Raw genomic sequence first — 21,697 nt, 5'->3', positions numbered from 1 at the left:
TCATAAAGCAGTACGGATAGGCTTGATTAAAGATGGAACAATGTGATCTCAGTGACTTATGACTGAAAATGTGAGCTTGTGTGAAAATTCAACTGACTTGAGGTAAACAGTGAATTATAATAAGATGTCAAACAGGTACAGAAAAAAACTGGAGGCTGCAGGTCAGCTGGCAAACACACGCAGGGTGTGACGTGGTTTTGCTGGGAGTGTGTGTATAAAGCTGATAGGTGGTTTCACCGCACCCTGATTGGCAAAGAACCATTCAGGATATTTGCGGATAATAAACACGACTGATGTGTGTTTACATTCAATGTAAGAAGTCAGTTTTTTCCCAGGGTGTAGTAGAAGTTCCAGCCTCATGCTCATTAAGAAAAACGTTAGATTAGAATTTGGACAACCAAATCTCACTTGTTGCACATATGCCATAAGTATATTGAGAAAAATTGACATTTAAATATCTTTGGCTTCAGCAATATGCAATTATATGTATATTATATCAACATTTTTCAGTAAATTTGTGCAGCTTTTACTTTACAATAGTGTGTAATAGCTCAATTTTTTAAAAAATGCAATGAGTTTATCCTGAAACAGTTTCAAGTGTTGCTTATTTATACTATTTACTACTCATTTATAAGGCTGTTGCATTTAGGGAATTGCCATGACACAAAATACATAATTTAATATTTTATTACAAAAATAAAAACCTCTTAAATATGAGTGAGTTTTCAATCTGACTGCTGCACAAGCATACATTCATACTGAAATAATATATATCTGAGCCCTGGTTTGCAGTCACAGAGCTGCAATGAGTGTTGGAGAAATGCATCCACTGAATCACTTGGCAGGAAGCTGTGGTGGGTGTCAGTCTGCAGACTGTCCAGACTCCGGTGGTTTCAGACTACAGCTGCTCTCCACCAGCTCCAGGAGAGCCTCCCTCTCTGCGTGTTCAAGTACGTCCGAGATCAGATCCTGGAGAGCCTCCCCTCCTCTCATGAACTCCTACACATGGAGCACAACACATGAGACATTGATTTTCACTCATCACTCAAGAAAATAAAAGGCAATAACAGAGACGACACACTGAAAAAGAGACACGCTGGCGTACTATTTGACCTTTATGTCTCTAGTAGTATATCCAGTCCTGTGGTCTGTGACGCGATCCTGGCTGAAGTTGTAGGTACGAATCCTCTCTGACTGAGAACGTGTGCCCACCTGTGGTTAGGGACACGGGAGTGAACAGGAAGGAATGATGTGGTTAAAAGGACAAACGTTTGTTGATATAATCTGTGTATCATTTGTTCTTTTCATAATAAATAGGAAGGCCAAAATCAGAAAATTATAAAACAATCCGTTAATACATTATTCATTTATGAACCATACACACAAAAATAAAAATAGCGGCTTGCCCTTTTTAATTCTTTCGATTTTATGCTCTCGAAATCCTGAAGATATGATTTTCAGTATCAAAAATACAGACGCTCCTCTTTTTTATTAAACTGATACAGCGATGCTGTATTTAGGCAACGCAGCGCACAGCACGCAACACTAGAGGTCAGTCTCTACACACAGCTGAGCTGAGAGAGGCGGCAACCTCGAGTGGTGGTAATAATGTAACAGGACTAGTAAATAAGAAAAATGCCTCTGCCAGTGTTTGGGAGTATTACCACATAAACGTTATGTTGAGATGACTTCTTCCAACTACAAAAGCAGGATATTAGCTCCATGATTTTATTCAACACATCTCTGTTGTACTGGTATCTGCTAAAGCAACAAGTGTCATCTGTTCCTCCAGCAGGAAGGGTGCTTATTGCCTGTCTGTTGATTATTCTAGGGGTTATGTTCAATGGTCTTCACTGCAGGAAGGTCAGTCTAGTACCTGAACTCTTTTTCTATGAAGCCACAGACGAGCAGAATGTGTCTCATTAGTCGTGTTTCCATTAGAGTTTTGCGCAAAATAAATGCAATATTTCTGAAGTTTCGACAAAGTACAACTGCGACTCGCAGGTGTTTCCATTAAAAGGTGTTTTGCATATGAGCTGTAATTCTCGTAAAATCTCGTCCCGCAAAGACTCCACTTTGTTAGCAGAAGTAACATGGACAAATCTCTTGCGAGCTGGAACAATCATCTCGGTTGCTGCTGCTGCTGTTGCAGTAGTCTACAACCGAAGACGAAGAGAGTGAGTGGTATTGCAAAGGCAAAGTCCTTATGTGTGGCAGCGACCACGGACAGAGGATTTCTGGGAGAGGATCGTGAACGAGGAATTCACCAATGTCATGTCCGGTGATGTATATTTGTGAAAAAAGAGTTTCCATTACACGTCTGAAAAACCACCTCATGAGAGTGTAAAAACTTTTTCTCAATATTTGAGAGTTTTTTTTTCTGAAATGTAGGTGTTTCCATTACCAGATTTTTATTGCGATATTTAGGTTTTGCGCATTTCTGGGGTTAATGGAAACGCTCTTACAGTCTTGCTAGAATAAGCAGGAATGTCCCTGAAACAGATGCTGTCTGGATGGCAGCATATGTTGCTCCAAAATCTGTTTGTACCTTTCAGCATTCATGGAGCTAGAAACCTAAAAACCAGTGAGAGTTGTCAGTGGTACACAGAAAAAAATGAACTGTTAATAGTTCAGCTAAATTCAATTTCCAAAATGTAATGAAATATAAAACAGAGGTCATGCTGCTCACTCACCTGCTGCTTCCTTGCTGTGTGCCTCTGCTCAGTCTCTCTACCCATCATGCTCTGGTAGAGCCGGGCCCTCAGCACACGCATGGCGGTGTCTCTGTTCTGCAGCTGAGAGCGAGTCTGCTGACACTCGGCTGTTATACCTGTTGGGAGGGTGAGATAAGACATTAGGACAGACAAAGATAAAAGCAGAACTGTCTTGACTCTGCAGCAGCTTCAGAACCGTTATGGCATGTTTTACCTGTGGGAAGATGAACAATGCGCACTGCGCTGTCTGTTGTGTTGACACTTTGGCCCCCAGGACCTCGAGACCTGAATGTGTCGATGCGGAGGTCCTTTGGATCGATGCTGACTTCAAACTGTCAACACAAAACACAGGACAGACACAGTGACTTACATTTTAATCACGCTAATAACACGGCTCCCACACATTTTTTACCAATGAAAACATTTCCATAATATTTTACCCCATTTCCATGATTGAATGTAAGTAGTTAAAAAAGGTAGCATTGACTGCTGTAGAGTGAACGTGTACCTCCACTGGCTGAGGCAGGATGATGACAGTCATAGTTCCCGTGTGGATACGCTGCATCCTGGAGGAGAGGCCCACCTCAGGGATCCTTTGCACCCGGTGTGTTCCTCCATCATGCTTCAGATGTCTGTACACATTCTCCCCGGCTATTCTCACTGCTGCATGATGCAGACCACCTGAGAGGAAGAAGCAGTCCATTCATGCAGTTGTTCCCAAACCTCTTCTGTCATGTCCATCTTTGACATCCTGGCTTTTCAGGCACAGGTGAAACTAATATGGCTCTGTTTCAGGTTTTCAAGTATTGCAATGCAATGCAGCAATTAATATATTCAGTTTCTGCCACTGTATGTGCAGGTTTGTCACAATAAATATCACAGTTCTTATTTTATTTCACTGTTGTTTCCTTTCTTTTTATTTTGCATTTAACCTTTTTTCTTGTTACTAAATATGCTAATCATTATTATAAGTATACATTTATGTCTTTCTTCCTTTGCAATTTCTGTCAGTGTAGCTTTTGTCTAGTAGGACACCAGTATATTATGTGACCTGTCTCACATTTTGGTAAACTAATTTTTCCAGGACAAATTACACAACACAGACAAAACAGTAACTTACCATACTCAGCAGGTGTGTAGTTCAAAACCTCAAAGTCCCAATTCTTGTAATACGCAAAACCCTGGTACATGTCAAACATTTCTCTGGTGAACTGCTGACAGATGTCACCTGAAACAACACAACAGCATAGTAAGACATCATACTGTGTGCTGCTATCTGACATGTACTGGTTAAATGAGGCTGTAAAGCAGGGTTGTGTTTTTTGAGATGAAGTGAAAAAACCTGGGGGTTAGTGTGGCTGCTTCTCACATTACACGGGCTACTTAAAAAACACATACCTTTTCTGACAATACACAGTGAGTGGGGTAAACTCTTTATACCTCTTTATAGAAGAAATACAAATGGGACATTGAGACAAGACAATAGCTACATAGCTAATAACAATTTGATTTCTCAGAGCTCATGTTGGAGAAATTGTGGGGCATGTACTCTTAATCACACCCACATATTTTGGCAAAGTTATACCCCAAAGTCTGAATGTGAGGGATAAGAAACACCTCTTACATATATGACTAACAGCAGCCTTAAGTGTATAACCATCAGATGGCTGAAACCAGACCTTCCCACATACAATACATGGGACCTCTACCAAACGATGGAGCCCTGTCATGGCTTTTTTAATACAGTGAGGTTTATCATCTAGTATCAGCTGGCCCCCAGGGTGGACTTTGGACATGCCTGCTGTAAAGGCTGCAAAGCTGTCTTATATTACCCACATGGTGAAGAGAACTTTTTTGAATCCTTTCATACCTCCTGTTGTTCGTCCTGAAACAACCTCCAGCAGAATGTTACTGGAGTCCAGAGGGTCGGCAGGCACAAGGGCTTTGATCAGCTGAGGAGAGAGAAGATTTACATGAACACAGAATAATCTGTAACACATGTTTACACATATTTGATCATGGCTTTGTGTCTTACATCTTTTCTTAAGGCCAAAATCTCAGAGGAGATCTGAGCTTCCTCTTCTTTTAACAGCTGGGTCAATTGTTCATCTTCATCTTTGGTACCGGCTGAACCTGCAGTCAGGAGGGAAGCAGATCAGGATATTTACATTGTTTGGTGTCTTAATGTTAACTGCAATTTCAGAGCAACAGAGCAGCAACTAATGATAACATCATTGTCCATTAATCTGTTGATTGTTTTCTTCATTAATGGATTAGTTGTTTGGTTTATAACATGTCAGAAAATGGTGAAAAATGTTGATCAGTGTTTCCCGAAGCCTGAGATGACGTCCTAAAATGTCTTGTTTTGTTCACAACACAAAGATAATGCATTTACTGTCACAGAGAAGACCAAGTATTGATTAGATAACTATTAAAATTACAAATACAAATTCAACCTCAGGTAGCCCGTTGAATGATAAAAATCAATTCCTTTTTCATTCCACAAATAAAATGACTTAAGTGAGATAAACAGAGTAAAGACTTATTAGATAATACGACACTGACATTGTTTTCCTTCGTAATACACTCACTCAACCACTTTATTAGGTACACCTTGCCAGTACACAGTTGGACCGCTTTTGGCCTTTAGAACTGCCTTAATTCTTGGTGGCACAGATTCACCAAGGTGCTGGAAACGTTCCTCAGAGATTTTAGTCCATATTGTCATGATAGCGTCACACAGTTGCTGCACATCCATGATGTGAATCTCCCGTTCCAGCACATCCCAAAGGTGCTCTGTTGGACTGAGATCTGGTGACTGTGGAGGCCACTGGAGTACAGTGAGCTCATCGTCATGTTCAAGAAACCAGTTTGAGATGATGTGAGCTTTGTCACATCCTCTGTAAACCAGTCTGTAAGCAGTTGAACAGGTGTACCTAATAAAGTGGCTGGTGTGTAAATCACAAAAGTCAGCATATCAACACATTTAAAATCACAATAAGATTGTATCGTAACTTGAGCATTATGATAATATCGTATCATGGAGCCTCAGGTAACACCCAGAGTGCTTAGTGATACAGTTAGAATAATGCAATACCTTCATTCATGTAAAAGACATTCTCTAATAAGACTTTTAATTTATAATTTCAGACTCTGACTTCTCCTAGGGAACCTGAGAAACACATTTCTACTCTTTGTGGCACTGAAAAGTGATTATTACATGTCATGAAAACATACCACTTTAGATAATTGTTAGTGACAGAAATAAATAAACTCACTATGCAGGAGTGAACGGACTTCCTCCAGGTCTTTCATGGCTTGTTCAGCCCTCTCAAACACATTTGCCAGGGGCAGCAGCTCTGTCTGTTTCTTCATCAGCACTTTCCTGTCTGACTCGCTGAGGTAAGCATGCTGTAACTTCTTGCTGAGGTCTCTGTACTCCTCCATTAACTGCTCAACATACCTCTGAACTGACTCAGTCTGGTACAGGTCCCCAAAACCCCTGTGACAGAGGCGTCTGGGTGCTGCCGTACCCCAGCAGTGTTGCACCTGTGTGATGTTAGCATGTCCTGTTCGTGTCCCCCATGCTGCTCCTCTTCCTCTGCTGCTGTAAAGCACGCGGCTACACAGAGAGCACAGTCGCAACCAGCGGCTGGCGAGCATTGGGCTACATTTAGGGAGCAATGAGTGCAGTAAAACTGTTAACACGCGTGTTGCTCAAGTGCTTACAACTGCTGTCATTGCCACTGTGCTAGCCGGAAGTGAGACCGGATGTAGTTTGAGTCGACGAGAAGTAGAGGACTCTGGGAATTGTAGTTCCATTCTATTGACCGTTAGACCCATAACTGTTGTTGTATTATAAAAAACAAAAATCTTTCTATCGATCGGTAAATAAAGTTGAAATTAACGTTGATGTTAATTGTATGTCACAGGCTTTAACTATTTTTGCCAGTTAACAGTAAGGGACTGTATTTTTTCATGAAATTACAACAATAAAGTCATAAATCTACGAGAATGAAGTCATAATGTTATATATACATGTTTTTGTATATATACATAAATAACATTTTTTATATTAATGATATTAATATCATATGAAGGTTTAGACAATGCCACAAGCAAACAGCACAGGGGTGAGAGTAATTTTAAGTTGTTGTTTTTTTTGTTTTGTTTTGTTTTTTTGTTTTTTTTTTGCACAAAACAAAACAAAAGAAATACAACAACAAAAGGGAAAAAAAAAAACAAGTTCCAGAAGGATTAAAAAATTCTCACCTCAGTAAACATAATAAGCAAATACAAGTCATATCATCAAAAAAAGTAAACAAGCAAGCAAACAAAGGGTCAATAAGCAAAAACAAAATAAAGTAAATAAAGACAAACAGTTGATTTATTCAGCAAAATGCAAATCCTCCTTAAAAATTGCATTATTATGCAAGTTTGTGTGCTCTTCAGCAGAATATGGGTGCATGACAGCCAGCTGTCATTGGTCCAAACACACGAAAACAACAAACTTTCTTAAGCTTTCACATCACATGCACATACACACATTACAGCACGCACGAAGCTGGCATTGGCAACACGTGCATATAATGATCACTTTCCCAAATAAACTGTACACAGCTCTGGGAGATCAGTAACTTGTTACAGCGGACGTCATTAGATTTCTTGTGTTATTGTTTATTCTAAAGTTAAAAGTTGACTATGAAATCCCAGAGTTAAAAAAAATCCTTGTTTTTTCACTACTGTCATGTATGCAGGACGCAGGTTTTTATGTTTTTACAGGATCTGGTTAGTGTAAAACATTTATTTTTGGAGACATTTTAAATGAGACGTGTCAAATAAAGCCCCTGTTGTGTTACATGTGTTCAGTGACCATCTGAAATTTGAAAATACAATGATATTTTCTGTTTTCACCCTTTCTGGCTGTGATAAATACTGTGATTTTGGCGATTTTTAACGATAACATGCTTTCAAACTCACCAGCAGAATTGAGGGATCAGAGAATAATTAAAATAATTACAAAACACAACCAGTTAAAGTTGTATGTGAAAATACAAAACACAAGTCCCTCACCGGTGCTTAAAAATATTTGGCATGCCTCCCACCTCCTCTCTCCTGACAAGTAATGAACAGTCCCTGACCTCGACACTGGACAGCAGGGAGCAGCAGGGAGCGAGCAGCAGCGAGCAGCAGGGAGCAGCAGCAGGGAGCAGCAGGGAGCAGCAGCAGGGAGCAGCAGGGAGCAGCAGCGAGCGAGCAGCAGCGAGCAGCAGGGAGCAGCAGCAGCGAGCAGCAGGGAGCAGCAGCAGGGAGCGAGCAGCAGCGAGCAGCAGGGAGCGAGCAGCAGCGAGCAGCAGCGAGCGAGCAGGGAGCGAGCAGGGAGCGAGCAGCAGGGAGCGAGCAGGGAGCAGCAGGGAGCAGCAGGGAGCGAGCAGCAGGGAGCAGCAGGGAGCGAGCAGCAGGGAGCAGCAGGGAGCAGCAGCGAGCAGCAGGGAGCGAGCAGCAGGGAGCAGCAGGGAGCGAGCAGCAGGGAGCAGCAGCGAGCAGCAGGGAGCAGCAGGGAGCAGGTCCAACCATAACCTCAGGTAGCTAATTGATGACAAAATGGCGACCGCTGGAGTGGATGAAGACGGTAAGATATAAACTAATTATTGTCAAACATGCTAATTGACAAAATAAATTAATAGAATTACAAGAGTGTTTAATTAACTTGAGCCCAATAAAGGCTATTTAACCATGAAAACTATAATGCTAACGTTAACTTTAACTTCGTTGGCCAGTTACTAGCTAACATTAGCATAATTGTAGCTCACTTTAGAGCCTTTTTCAAGCATAGACTGTATTAAATTAGTAACTTGTGTTATGTTATACAGTGGTGGAATGTCACTAAATACATTTACTCAAGTATTGTAGTTAAGCTAAGTTACCTTATAATTTTGAGGTACTGAGTATTTCCATTTTCTGCTATGTTATAACGTTACTTCTACTCCCCTACATCTCAGAGGGAATTACTGTACTTTAGTTACTCGTTACTTTGCATAGTCAATGTATTAATACAAAATATAAATGAGCAAATAAACTTTGATGTGTTACTACAGATTAAACTACCCAGGAGTAAAAATGTAAAATGTAACATACATTATTCTGAAATGGGCCATTACTGCTACTTTTACTTAAGTAGAATATCCGAGTGCTTCATCAACCACTGATATTATATTAGACAATCTATGTTTTGAGTTTTTGAAATCGCCATTAACTTGCATGTGCTAATTTAATTGTAGCTATAGCCCCATTAACTATGGGTTAGCTACATGTTTAAAGCACCAGCATTTAGTGTGTTCAGGGCGTCCAAAATTAAAAGATGACATTTGGAAAAACTGCCAGCAAAACCTAGGCTGACTACCTGGCAGCTAGTTTGTGTTGACTAGGTTAACAGTCAGCTCGTTAAACAGAAACTTTAATACGCTTTTATTAACTGTCCCTCAGGAACATCGGAGAATTCTGAGTTTCCCTTAACCAAGGCAGTGGAGGATGTCAGCCAACACGGCTGTACCCTGACTGAGGCCCTGAAGGAGAAAGAGCAGATACTCAGTAAGCTGCAGGTATGTCTTTATCCCGAATAGAGCTCTGTTCACTAAAGGCTCAAGCTAACACTGCTTTTATAATTTAAATTATTCTCTCTGTTTTGCAATTTAGACACATTCTGACATTATAAATAAGTGTTTACATTGTCTAACAGTAGAGGGTGTACCAGTTAGGTATAAGTCATGGTGCTACAGTGGGGATGGTGCCCCTAAGAGGTACATGATAAATGGGAATTCAGTTCTACAAAGATTATGATTAAATTATATTTAACATATAGCCATTATTTGTGATGGCACTGTGTTCACAGGCCCTCATTTTTAGAATGAATACATATAAAAAATGCAGAAGTGGTTAGAAAAAAGAAAGAAAGAGACAAAACTGTGCAGAGTTTACAGTGCCAAAAGTGCATGTGGTTCATTTGGTTATATTTGCTACTAATGTTTAGTTTTTGCTAATAAAAATAGTTTATTTTAAGGAACATGCATGAAAATTCACTTCACTAATAAACTAGTCATAAATATGTGCACTGAAGTTACAGGAAGGTTGTTTTTTTTATTGTAAATGTGTGAATCAGACATGCATAATAGACTGCTTATCTCTCAATAGCTCAGTTATTTTATTACTGCTTTAACAAATTCAATGTATCTATACTAACCAAAAATTCAAATGCAGCCCTGTCATTTTTGCTACCATTTTCCACAGGTTTAAGTTAAATATCTCAGACTTTTTTATGCACTGAATAGACTTATTTCTCTCAAATTTTGGTCACAAATTTGTCAAAATCCATGTTGGTAAGCACTTCTTCTTTTCCAAGATATTTCATCCCCGTGACATGTGTGGCATATCAAGTTTGATTACACAGTACAATGCTACAGATGTTGCAAGTCTTAAGCAGTGTTTCCCACAGGACAGGAATCTATTCGTGGTGGTGTGGTCCTGGGGGGGGGGTTATTTAAAAATATTTTTCAATACTCATCTGTGTGAAGAAGTGAATATCCAACGTCAGAGTTAATTACTAACGAGCAGAACCACACGGCCGGGCTCCACCGGCTGCAAACCTACGTCACGTCAGCGTAGCGTCACGGCGTATTCATTTGGGCTCCACTGACTGCGTACGGAAGCGACACGTAGAGAAGCCAGCGGGGTTGTTTACTGTTTGCCGAGCCGAGAGGCTGCATGTAGGCTGCATGAAATGTTAAAGCATTTTCCACCTAAGTTATTACATATATTTGAGTAATCTACAAGTTTACTGTGCTGTTTGTCATCTACTCGCTTTCAAATGTCCGCCACGGACATTTACACAATGTCACGGATAAACATGGGTAAATGCATGAAAAAAATCATCACATATCACCTCTGATAATGGTTTATTCATTTAAAAACACATTGTGCTCGTTTAGCACACTATTTCATGTAGTTTTTATCTGCTGGAGGGTCGCGTAGGGGAGCAAAGCGCGACAAAAATAGAAGAGCCGCGTAAAATAGAGAGTTGTCGCGCGACAGACGGGGGTTGTCGCACCGCTCCCGTTGCCAGTGGAGCCGCTGTAATTGATTAACAGGGTGGCGAGCTGCTACGGGACTCACGCTGCAGTTAACACTACTAACAGCGTGAGTTAATGTGTCTGCACATGTTGAGCTTCCAGCTATGTTAATACAGACACAGGCTAATAAAACAGCTAATATAACATGATGAGTTAGAGTTGTTCGGACCACTTTTGGACTTGTTTGCCCACATATTTGTACCGAGAGGTCTTTGGATCCGTTCTGCTACTACGTCTACTTCTACTTCTTCTGGTGGACCAGGTGCGTTAAGTGCATTTTTACGATGCATACCGCCACCTATTGCACCGGAATTGTAACGACAAGCTACATTCACAGACACTGGGTCCCATTATAATGTGTTTATGAGCGAGGTCGAACAGGTAGCGCCAAAAGCAGAAAAATCTATATGTGGCGGAAATAATTTATTTGTGGCGCACCGCCACAGATAAATGAATGTATGGGAAACACTGCTTAAGAGATCGTGCCTTTGGCATGCTGACTGCAGGAATGTCCGCCAGAGCTTTTGCCCCAACTGAATGTTCACACAAGCCATCTCTGATGTCGTTTCCATAAATTTGGCAGTACATCTCCGGCCTCACAACTGCAGACCACATGTAGCCACACCAACACAGGACCTCCACATCCAGTGTCTTCACCTGCTGGTCTGAGACCAGCCACCCAGAAGAATATCTGCACAAACCGTCAGAAACCGTCTCAGAGATGCTCATCTGCACACTTATCATCCTCACTAGGTCTTGACCTGACAGCAGATCGTCATCATGACCGACCTGTGCAATCATGAGGCCGGTTGGATGTTCTGCCAATTCATGGAAAAGACATCAGAGATGGCTTATGATAATGAAATGAACATTCAGTTCACAGGCAACAGCACTGGTGGACATTCCTGCAGTCAGCATGCCAATGACACGCTCCCTCAAAATGTGTGACACCTGTGTAGTAATGACTCTGTTTACTCAGCCTCTTAATATGCCACACCTGTCAGGAGGATGGATCATCTTGGAAGAGGAGCTCACTAACACGGATTTATGAAATTTGAGAACAAAATTTGAGAGAAATATATATATGGAGTGGATAAAAAAATCCTTAACTTAAACCTGTGAAAAATGGGAGCAAAAAGCAAAGTGTTTCAAAGTGTTCAGATTCTTGCAGAGTAGACACTGATTTGGATGTTTTTGTAATATGCCTCCTTTTCCAGGCAGTTCTTTTAGACTTTGAGAAGAAAGGTGAGATGGCAGAGCAAGAGCTGAGATCTATACATAGGGAATTCCTGATGCTGGAGGCCGAAATGGCGTACCTGGAGCAGCGGACAAAAGTCCTGCACGATCGCTGTGCATCTATCTGTAAGGACAACACAGATCTCCAGATCAGTATAAGCGAGGAGGAGAAGAACGCTCGCATGGCACTGGAGAGGTTCAACATTTACCGAGACAAGATGGAGAGACACAGAGCAGCTGTCTCACACGTGCTGAGTCAGACAGAGGCCCACAAAGAGCTGGAGGAGAAGAGAGCGCTGGTCAAGATGCTGAAAAATAAGAAAGAGGAGCTGAAGAAAGATTTGGAGAATCCAGATGGAAACGCAGTGCAGATGGTGAAGGTGGGGAAAAATGAACTGGATGATAAACTTTACATATCATGTTAATTGTTTATCTGACGCCCTTTCCTATTCTATTCTGCAGAGTGAGATTGATGCTCTGAAGAGGGAGATTTCTATGATGAGGGAGAAGTCAGCCAAGAAGAGAGAGCATCTGCAAATAGCATTTGAGAATCAAGCCCAGTTAAAGAAATCCATAGAGGTATGGCAAAGAGAAATAGGGAATTTATTGACTATGGTTACGGCTAACGATTATTTTTTAATCACTGATTAATTTACAGATTAATTTCCTTGATTGATTTTACACACACCTTTAGGTGTGTAACCTTGTGTCATTGGGTGTTTCGGGTCTGTCAGCATGACACCTCAGTCCAGGTGACCCAGCCAGGGTTGATCAGACCCCGGCCTGTGTCTAGGTAGCTAGTGCGGTCCATGGATCGCTCCTTTTGATCCACAACCATCTTGATGCCCTCCCAGCAGCATCAGTGATGTTCCTTATGGCTCTCTTGCTGTGCAGTCTTCTGATCCCCAGCAACTTGAGGGCCCTGTAGAGCGACTAGCCGGCAAATTCTTGGCAGCCAACCTCGATGGGGTAGCATCAGGTCTGCTATCCATTGCCTTGGCATTCACCTGAAACCTCCTCAGATTTAGCCTTTCTCCTCTCAAACACCTCTCCAGGGCACAGTCACTTCCAGCAGGACCACCTGCCTTGATGATTCTCACACGAGCGTGGTCACAGCAATGGTGTCTGAGAATTTGAGCTGTCTCCCCAGGTCGACCTTCAGTGGCCAGTCCCGGGCTGTTGCCAGAAGTCCCCCCTGATGGGTTTAAGCACTGTTCGGCTTCTCTCCAACTTTAACAAAAGCAATAGAATGCTTCGCTGGTTGTTGCTGTCTGCTGAGAGAGATAACCCTCATCACCTGGTTGTGGCATCACTGAAAACATCCCTCTCCTGGGGCTTTTAGTTAATTAACCTGTGTAGTCTATAAAATGTCAGCAAATGGTGAAAATGACCAACTGTCAACAGAGCATGTTTACTATCACAGAAGAATACAAAAAAATATGAAATATTCACATTTGAAAAGCTGCAATTAGTGAATTCTAGCCATTGTTGCTGAGAAAACTACATTAACAAATAAGAATTGTTGCAGATGGGACGTCGGTGGCTTGGTGGTAGAGCAGGCGTCCCATATACAAGGCTGTTGCCGCAGCGGTCTGGGTTCGAATCCAGCCTGTGGCCCTTTGCTGCATGTCACTCCCTCTCTCTCTCTCCCCCTTTCACACTTGTCTGTCCTATCGATTAAAGGCTTAAAAATGCCCAAAGAATATCTTAAAAAAAAAAAAAAAGAATTGTTGCAGATTCATTTTCTGACAACTGACTGTAATGCAGCTCTCATTTATATATACTGAAACTACAGATGAAGGTACAGCAATCATTTCATACAAATGTATAAATTCCCTTTTGCCAATAATTTGCTAACTGTTACACATCTGATTTTGAAATATAAACCCATGAATAAAGATTCTACAACTTCAGCCTACGTTCATAATATGAGCTCCAGTATCCCCAGTTAAAACTCAAACTGAATTTTGTTTGTGTTTCCTCTCCCTCAGATCCAGAACAGGCGCTATGAAGCCATCATCAAGCACCTCCTGCTCCAGCTGAGCAGAGCCAAGGCTGCCCACAGGTACAAATGAATTCAAATACAACACCAGTGATTTTCACATATATTCAGGATTCTGACAGTTAGGACATTTTTAGGAAAGTAAAATTTAAAAAATTGTTCTCCAGGCCTGGAAATGATTTGAATATTTTGGAAGAGTTATGAGTACACATTATTTTGGCTATTGTTTTAAAACAAAAAAAAAGGACATCCCAAAACATGTCTAAAGTTGTGCAGAATGCTTTCGTTGTTTTACTAATTTAAAAATAAGTGCTGCGCTGTGTAACAGTTAAAACGTCATCACAGGGTGTCTACAGATTCTTAAAAAGTCTTAGATTGTCTTAAATTCAGATTAGATGGGTCTTAAATAATTTCAGTCACATTACTGCAAAATTTTTCCAGCCTGACAGACCTGATGACTGTTTACAGTCTTTGGACAGACCTCTGAATATTGCAATAATAAATAGCATTCATTATAGCAAGGAGATTTTGTTTTCTTTTTACATGAAACATGTAATGTAATGTAACATAATGGCAACTTTATTTTCTGTAGCTGTCGACATATCGTTGCTGTCTGCGTGACAACGTTTAGTTTGACTGCTAAAAGCTGAAATTGTTTTTTTTATGTTTGAATAGAGGTTAAAATCTGACATGTTTAAAAAAAAAAAAAAAAAACGGCAAGTGGAATAAGAAATAAGTCCCTGAAAAAAGTTTTGAAATTTTGTTCATGAAAATGTGTGAGAACCCTGAAAACAGGAAAATACAAAAAAGCTGTTATGTAACCAAGACTTTCACACTGAGATTTGAGGCACCTAAGATATGTGAATATTCACGATCAGTGAAGTGATTTGCTAAATGATCCTGTTGACAGTTACTACAAAGGGAAGGCTAACATGGTAAGTAATATCCAGACAGTGTGTTGGATCATCAATCTACTTGGACAGGGGAAGACTGAAGGGCATGATGCCAATCAGCCTTAATTTATTAGGGTATCATGTACTCATGCACTAATACTACATGTTCAGGGCAAGGTCGCAAAACTATTGTCAGACATGTCTATTAAAAAACATTTGTTTAACATGAAATAAATGCATACAGGCATGTCAAAAAACTCAATAAAGAGGTCAGCATTTCAGTTAGTGTTTTGCACAGATGTTAACTCCACATTTCGGGAGATCAAACCAGAGGTCAAGTAAAAAGTAGAGACAGCAAAATTATGTTTATTGAAGCCAGATAACTAGGAACACATTTTGTTGTTTTTAGTACATTTAATATGGCTTACCTCTCTGTTGTGCCTTTTCAAACGTTGTAATTCAACAGGAGGCTACTTGGAGATATTATTTTTATTTATTTAACCCACATTAACCAGTCCCGTTGAGACTGATGATCTCCTTTACCAGGGAGACCTGGCCAAGCCAGCAGCACACATGTTACAGCCAAACAGCAACCACACAATAAAAAAAGAGAATATATACAGTAACATGTAGAAATATTAGAGCACCGACACACACACAAGAACAAACCGATACATTCATTCTCGTACTTATGAGAGCTTTAAAATCAGGCAGAGAGACCAATTCACATAGCTTCAACTTTTTTTAAAGGTTATTCCAAGTGAGAGAAACAGAGTACATAGAAGTTTTTTTCCCAGCTCAGTCCATGCCTTAGACACATTTAACAAAACTAAGTCTTGAGATCTCAGACTACAGCTACAGTCAGATCACTGTTTAATCAAAGTACAAATGTACGGAGGGAGTTTACCCAGTAAGGATTTATAAATGAACAAATACCATCGACTGAGCCTACGAAAGGTCAAAGATGGCCAACCAGCTCTGGAATAAAGTGCACAGTAATGAGTGAGGGCTTTACAATTTGTAACAAATCTCAGTGCACTATGATTACCGTATCCAACATATGCAAACAATGTGCAGATGCATTCATGTACAACAAATCACCATAATCCAGAACAGGTAAAAACGTAGCAGCAACCAGTCTTTTCCTGGCCTCAAAGGAGAGACAGGACTTGTTCCTTAAATAAAGCCCTAACTTCAGCCTCAGCTTTTTAAGGAGATTTTCAACCTGAGGTTTAAAAGAAAGGGAGTCATAAAGCCAAATACAGAGATATTTGAAACAAGTGATATCCTCCAACTTCTTGCCCTGAGCAGTAATAACATCACGAGTGTTCAAAGGCTCCTTCCTAGTATTTGAGAGATGCATAACCTTAGTTATATTAGCATTTAAAACCAGCTAACTTAAGAGTTAAATTGCTCCTGACGTTGCACGTATTAAACACTGCCAAACTGTGTCTGCTTCACTCAGGCAAATTTCCGAAGATGTCTACACAATGGAGAGAGAGCTAGCTGAGCTCAAAGAGCAGCTGCAGTCATTTAAGGACTCATCGGTCAGCGGTCAATAAACTGCAGTGTCAGGCTTGTCTTAACTGGACAAACATTGTTTATGATACAGGATTGTTTTGTTATCAGATTGAATGTGAGCCTGTAGTTATTATAGGTCTGTTTGTTTGAGAAAGAAGTGTTGTTGTTACCACAGTTGAACAGCTGGGGGCAGCAGTCAACTAAATGTTTAACTTGATCTGTTTCACTTCATCACAAAGCCCTCACCTAGATGGTCATACAGTAGTTTGATATTAACATAACAGTTATTGTAGACTTTTTTCCTTTAAATGCATGAGTTCTGTCTGAGAGAAAACAGCAGAAGTATTAAAATATTTGGCTGTCATCGCATTCTTTGACTTCCTTTAAGAACAGGACAGCGCACACTTTCCTGCAGCTGTTCGGGGGAATAAAATGGGGGCAACATCAGCAGTGCGTGGGATGGGATTTTAGGTCAGGTGGTGACAGTTAATCGGTTTGTCCAGTCAGTGTCCACAACAGTGGCCCATGCAGAACAGAAGCCAAGTGTCTACTCTAACTGTCGATGTGATGGTGTTGTTTTGGTACACGCTGTTCCAGCTTTCGCTTCAGTGGCCCGCTTGATGATGTGTGAGGTGACAGTCCCACTGCCGGCTAACAAGGGCGTGACTGTGCCCCTTCAGCCATAACTCAAAACTAATTAAACAATGAAACTGCCTTTTCAGAAAGTTGTTCATGTTGAATCAAGAATAAGGTTACGTTGCGTGGGTACTTTTGTGCAGATTTTTCTTATCCATCATCTGCAGAGATGATGTGTGTGTAAATAACCAAATAACCAATTTCAAGACAAATGCATTCAACTTTTTGACATTTAAAAATAATATTCCATGAAGTATTTATGGAAAACTTACAGGTATCGAGCAAAAAACTGTGCAGTAACCTATTAGTACCTACAGCTTTAATGTACAGTCACTGAGTGTGGTTTAATGTGTGGGAGGTAAAGGACAACATGTGATGAATTACCCAAAAGTTAGGAGTGTTTTCATTACCCACTCAACCACAAATTGTAGTTTAGTGGGCCATTTCCTCAGAGGTGCGCTTGGGGAGTCTCTCCAGCCAGTCTGGCTGCCTGCTTTACCGCAGTACTGCTCTGTCTATATGACCTTATTAGCATGTTCTCAGCCTGACAGCCCTCTGCTCTGTCCTGCTGGCGTAGCTCAGCCCCCGGCCCCCTCCACTCAAACTGTCAAAACACACACAATATTGCACACATAAAGTCACGGAGCACATGTGCAGCATACTGCCCTTAACATCCTTTTCAAATGCACAGTCAAGTAGGGATGTAAGATAAAATCGATACACTTGAATATTACGATATTATGTTTTGTGTTATTGTATCGATTCTAAAAAACACCATTGATTTTTAATTAACAGTTTACACTTAAGTGTGTTCAGCCATTTGACTCACCCCTCAACAACAAATTGCTAGCGTGTTAAAGGGGCTGTGATAAATACAAATGCAGATCTCGCTGTTGCAATTGCATAAGAAAGTGAACTTTTTTTACTCAGATTTTACACATTTAATAGTGTATTGTACGATGTACTCTTTGTACTATGACAGTTTTTCTAAAATAAGATTTAAAACAAATTGCAATACATCTCCTTGCTCACCACCAAACCTCTCAGAAGTCTATGAGCACAGCAGAAAAACTCCTGCTGATTTGTAATGTTTCAACAATGCTGCGGTTAAGGCATGGTTAGGTTTAGGCACAAAACCACACTGGTTAGGAAAAGATTGTGTTTTGGCTAAAATACCTGGCTTTGGGGCACAATCCTTGCAGGAAAAGCAGTGATGTTGTCGGCAAGAATGGTGCTTTTTGTGGCACTATCCCTGCTGATGGGTCACAACAAAACACCCACAATTGGAGCCAAAAAAGCAGATGGAAAAAGACTGACAGGTCGCTACAAAACACCCATGTTTGGAGCCTAAACTGACTGATAGGAAGACACTGAGAAGTCCCTAAAAACATCCACGTTTGAAACCTAAAAAGCCGGTAGGGAGACACTGAGGGGTTCCAAAAAACACCCCTGACTGGAGCTATAAAAGCCTGTAGAAAAAAACAATGACAGGGCACTACAAAACATCCACTACTGGAGCCTAAAAAGCAGGTGGAAAAAAAACAAGCAGTTGCTACAAAACACCTACGTTTGGAGCCTAAAAAGGCGACAGAATCCGAGGACCACTAAAAACACCAACGACTGGAGCTTTTGAAGCTGATAGAAGAACACTCATGAGGTGCTACAAAACATCCACATTTGGAGCCTAAAAAGCAGATGCAAGACGAGCGACAGGACGCTACAAAACACCTACATTGAGGCCTAAAAAGCAGATGGAAACACAGCAGTGACTTGCCAAAACACAACCTGTTTTGTGTTTTGTCGGTCTTGAACAGTGGTCTGCTATAGTCTACAGCTTAGCAGGTTGACACACAATCCACCACCCCCTTAGCCTCCTGAAGACAGAAATTAGCTCATACTACGTCACTAAAGAACGTTGAAATGATGCGCATGAAACATGCAAATATAACTCATTCATGGTTTGTAGGAATGTGTATTTCTTATTTCGTATTACAGTTTATTTGACCATGACCTCTGTACTGTGATACATATCGTATAGAACAAACACAGTCCAAACAGTGTGATCTAAAAATACATGATATTCCTTTTTAACTTCAATTCTGTCTCGTCACTTTATTCTTGTCACATAAAAAATATTTTTATTCTCATAGCAAAAAGCTGTTAAAATTAAACTCTTATTTATTCTGACCACAGTAATACAAGTTATATATTGTCAAACGCACTGTGTTGAACCATAAAACGAGGTTTCCACTCAGAGCAGCAGTTCCTCGCATTGAATTCCTGCGTAACAAACTCTTGAAATAAATGCCATTCATATCATCCCCGTCTAAGATAATCAAGCCGAACTAATTAGGGAATGAATTTAACACCAGCCCTCAACCACATGCTGGTTTTATTTATTTGGCTGTGACACATTTGTCTACTTCACTTTGGCATCAGCCGTCAATTCAAAATACACTTGGCTGCTGAACATAGAGAACACAGAGGGGGAGTTTAGGGATTTACAAACAAAATAAACTGATGAACTTGAGTTTGTTTTTTTCCTGTGAAAGACATAACAGCATCAACTTTAATGAGGTTTACAACTTCAAGAGAACAAAAACTGTGGCCTGTGGATCTGGAGTCACACTACAATCACAGTTCATTGTTAGTAATTGTAGTTTATTCTTTCAAAACTTGCCTGCCTTCCTACGCAAACATCCCTTTCACCTTGTGTTCACCTTTTGATAGACGAGCATGCCAATAAAACATGCTTGGCAAGCTCTCACCTCGACTGAGAAGCTCTCTGCAGGATGGCTGAGCTCATTTATTTCTCTGTGCAACATTGTTATCTTGAGTGGATGCAGTGCAGCGTTTATTCATTGTGCCTAACCCACAATATCAGGTCCAGAAAGAAAGTGTTCGAAGGTGAGGAGAGAGTATATTTTGATTACATTAGCTCAGAACAGTTAAACTATACTGAAAACAAAGAGCTTTGTCTTCTGTCCCAAACTCAACAAATAAAATCTACTATCACAGTACAGATCTGTTATAGTTATCCATCCAGAAGAACTTATACAAAATGTTGCTATTTTACAAAAAAGTGTCGCACTTAGCAATAAAACATGAAAGGAACATCTCTCCCTACCTCACCAAAATCACAGAGAGGGGCCTGTCTTACTCCAGGAGCAAAGCCATGTACAACAACTATCACTGCTAGTTTTAGAACGACGCAGTTGTCATTTTCACAGCCAGCACCATTACTCCCAGCAGAAAACCACTTGCTTCTCCATTCTCCTGAAATTCACTAAGTAAACAGCAGTACATCAGATGCACCTGATGCAATTCTCTCCCCCCTTTCATACATCTATATAAATGATTACATAACTTTCAGTGTCACGCTCTAAATCATTACCTTTGTTATAGACGCAGAATGACAACCTGTCATTTCATATTCCGGTCTCTGCTGGATTTTGTTTGGCACAGTCGCAGCTCTGCATACCTCCCGTTTGCTTTGTGCATGATTGACTGTGTAAAAACTGGCACATTTATGGTTGCTTGCACCTCATATGGCTTGCTGCCCGCGAGTGTTGCGTGGAGGCAGCTGACCTGGTGTGTATGAGAAATCGTTATGTGCATACCTTGAGTGTTGGGTTGTGTGTAATAAATTCCTGAACTCTTACAGGTTTAGTTGTGTTTACTGCAGAGTTTGGCGGAGCAGCCAACATAGCGGTCGAGGTGTAAAGACATAGCTGATGCACTGTGGGAGTATGTTTATTTTACTGGCTGTGTGGGTGTGTGAATTATCTAAACTGCATGCATTTGGTCTCCAAAATGTATGTATGCTTTCATGTGCACCTATCTGTTGGCACTTTAGTGATTTTATCTCACCTGCACAGTCCGTGTGTAAGTGTTTGTATATGCACAGGTGCAAACTGGGGCATTATCTCTTGACTGCTGTGACAGCCACTTACATAGCAAGTCAGCATAAAGATAATCCTCCTCTAATGACAGTCTTCTTTAAGTGCTGTCACTCATCTGCATTAGACTGATCACATTCCTTACAGATGTGTACCTGTCACTGTAGCTCCACTGCCTGACATTTAACTTCAAACAAGCTAGGTGTCTGCTCTCTCACAGCAAAGTAGATCTGGGGACTATTACAAGAAGCAGGTTATTTAAACTCAGCGTCCTGAGATAAACACTGATCTTTTTACATGCAGATTACTTTGTGATTCACACAACGTATCTGTTTTTTCCTATTCATCCAATCGGATGATTTGAGAGGCGGGCCTTCTGTGGTGGTCACGATAACAAGTTGGAGAAGCCAGTGGTAGCAGTTGCTGGATACCCAGAGCTTTTCGGCCCGACAATAGACAGCAGGTTGTCAAACTGCCCCCGAGTCATCCTGAAATATGCCTGGAAGCAGCCAACATGGAGGCAAAGCTCCTGGACCAACTGGTGGTACTCCCCCGTGATCCACCATCATTTTTAGGGTCTCATGTACCCACACAGATCTCTGTTTCCTAAACTATTTGCTGGCAGCCTCTCACCCTCAACCTGAGCTACAGCAAGTACCCTCTGCCTCAA

The 21,697-nt window shown here is 40.8% G+C and overlaps 2 protein-coding genes across 4 annotated transcripts in view; one reads left to right on the top strand and one right to left on the bottom strand.

The window, feature by feature from the left end:
* Window positions 1-123: 123 nt before the first annotated feature.
* mtrf1 (mitochondrial translational release factor 1) lies at window positions 124-6,506 on the bottom strand. Of its 2 annotated transcripts, none has more exons than XM_049570341.1 (9): window positions 5,993-6,504; window positions 4,750-4,847; window positions 4,585-4,666; window positions 3,835-3,942; window positions 3,223-3,395; window positions 2,929-3,046; window positions 2,694-2,830; window positions 1,114-1,212; window positions 124-999 (listed from the first exon to the last, which is right to left on the bottom strand). In XM_049570341.1, the coding sequence occupies exons 1-9, from the start codon at window positions 6,375-6,377 to the stop codon at window positions 862-864; spliced, it is 1,338 nt and encodes a 445-aa protein (XP_049426298.1). In that variant the 5' UTR covers window positions 6,378-6,504; the 3' UTR covers window positions 124-861. The 2 variants fall into 2 exon arrangements, with proteins under 2 accessions (XP_049426298.1, XP_049426299.1); XM_049570342.1 differs by having other exon boundaries at window positions 890-999; window positions 1,106-1,212; window positions 5,993-6,506.
* Window positions 6,507-8,197: 1,691 nt separating this feature from the next.
* Window positions 8,198-21,697, top strand: part of LOC125885007 (coiled-coil domain-containing protein 122) — a 52,262-nt gene continuing 38,762 nt past the window's right edge. The window contains exons 1-6 of one of the 2 annotated variants that reach the window (XM_049570366.1): window positions 8,198-8,346; window positions 9,201-9,316; window positions 12,058-12,456; window positions 12,539-12,655; window positions 14,068-14,141; window positions 16,437-16,976. In XM_049570366.1, coding sequence (XP_049426323.1) covers window positions 8,319-8,346; window positions 9,201-9,316; window positions 12,058-12,456; window positions 12,539-12,655; window positions 14,068-14,141; window positions 16,437-16,533 — 831 coding nt within the window. In that variant the 5' untranslated portion in view covers window positions 8,198-8,318 and the 3' untranslated portion in view covers window positions 16,534-16,976. Of the gene's footprint in view, window positions 8,347-9,200; window positions 9,317-12,057; window positions 12,457-12,538; window positions 12,656-14,067; window positions 14,142-16,436; window positions 16,977-21,697 lie in introns of those variants that run through there. The other variant, XM_049570365.1, reaches the window with a different exon arrangement.

The sequence above is a fragment of the Epinephelus fuscoguttatus genome, linkage group LG24 (genome assembly GCF_011397635.1).
Source record: "Epinephelus fuscoguttatus linkage group LG24, E.fuscoguttatus.final_Chr_v1".
Lineage (NCBI taxonomy): Eukaryota > Metazoa > Chordata > Actinopteri > Perciformes > Serranidae > Epinephelus > Epinephelus fuscoguttatus.
Note: the sequence above shows the minus strand (reverse complement) of the source record. Positions and strands in the feature narration are given on the sequence as shown.

What these genes read in the sequence shown, in the direction of transcription:
- mtrf1 (XM_049570341.1), bottom strand. Translation starts at nt 6,377, where the DNA reads ATGCTCGCCAGCCGCTGGTTGCGACTGTGCTCTCTGTGTAGCCGCGTG. An exon ending in TTCAGGACGAACAACAGGAG is followed by an intron (nt 3,943 to 4,584) that starts GTATGAAAGGAT and finishes GTGTTGTTTCAG; the next exon opens with GTGACATCTGTCAGCAGTTC. An exon ending in CTACACACCTGCTGAGTATG is followed by an intron (nt 3,396 to 3,834) that starts GTAAGTTACTGT and finishes TCTTCCTCTCAG; the next exon opens with GTGGTCTGCATCATGCAGCA.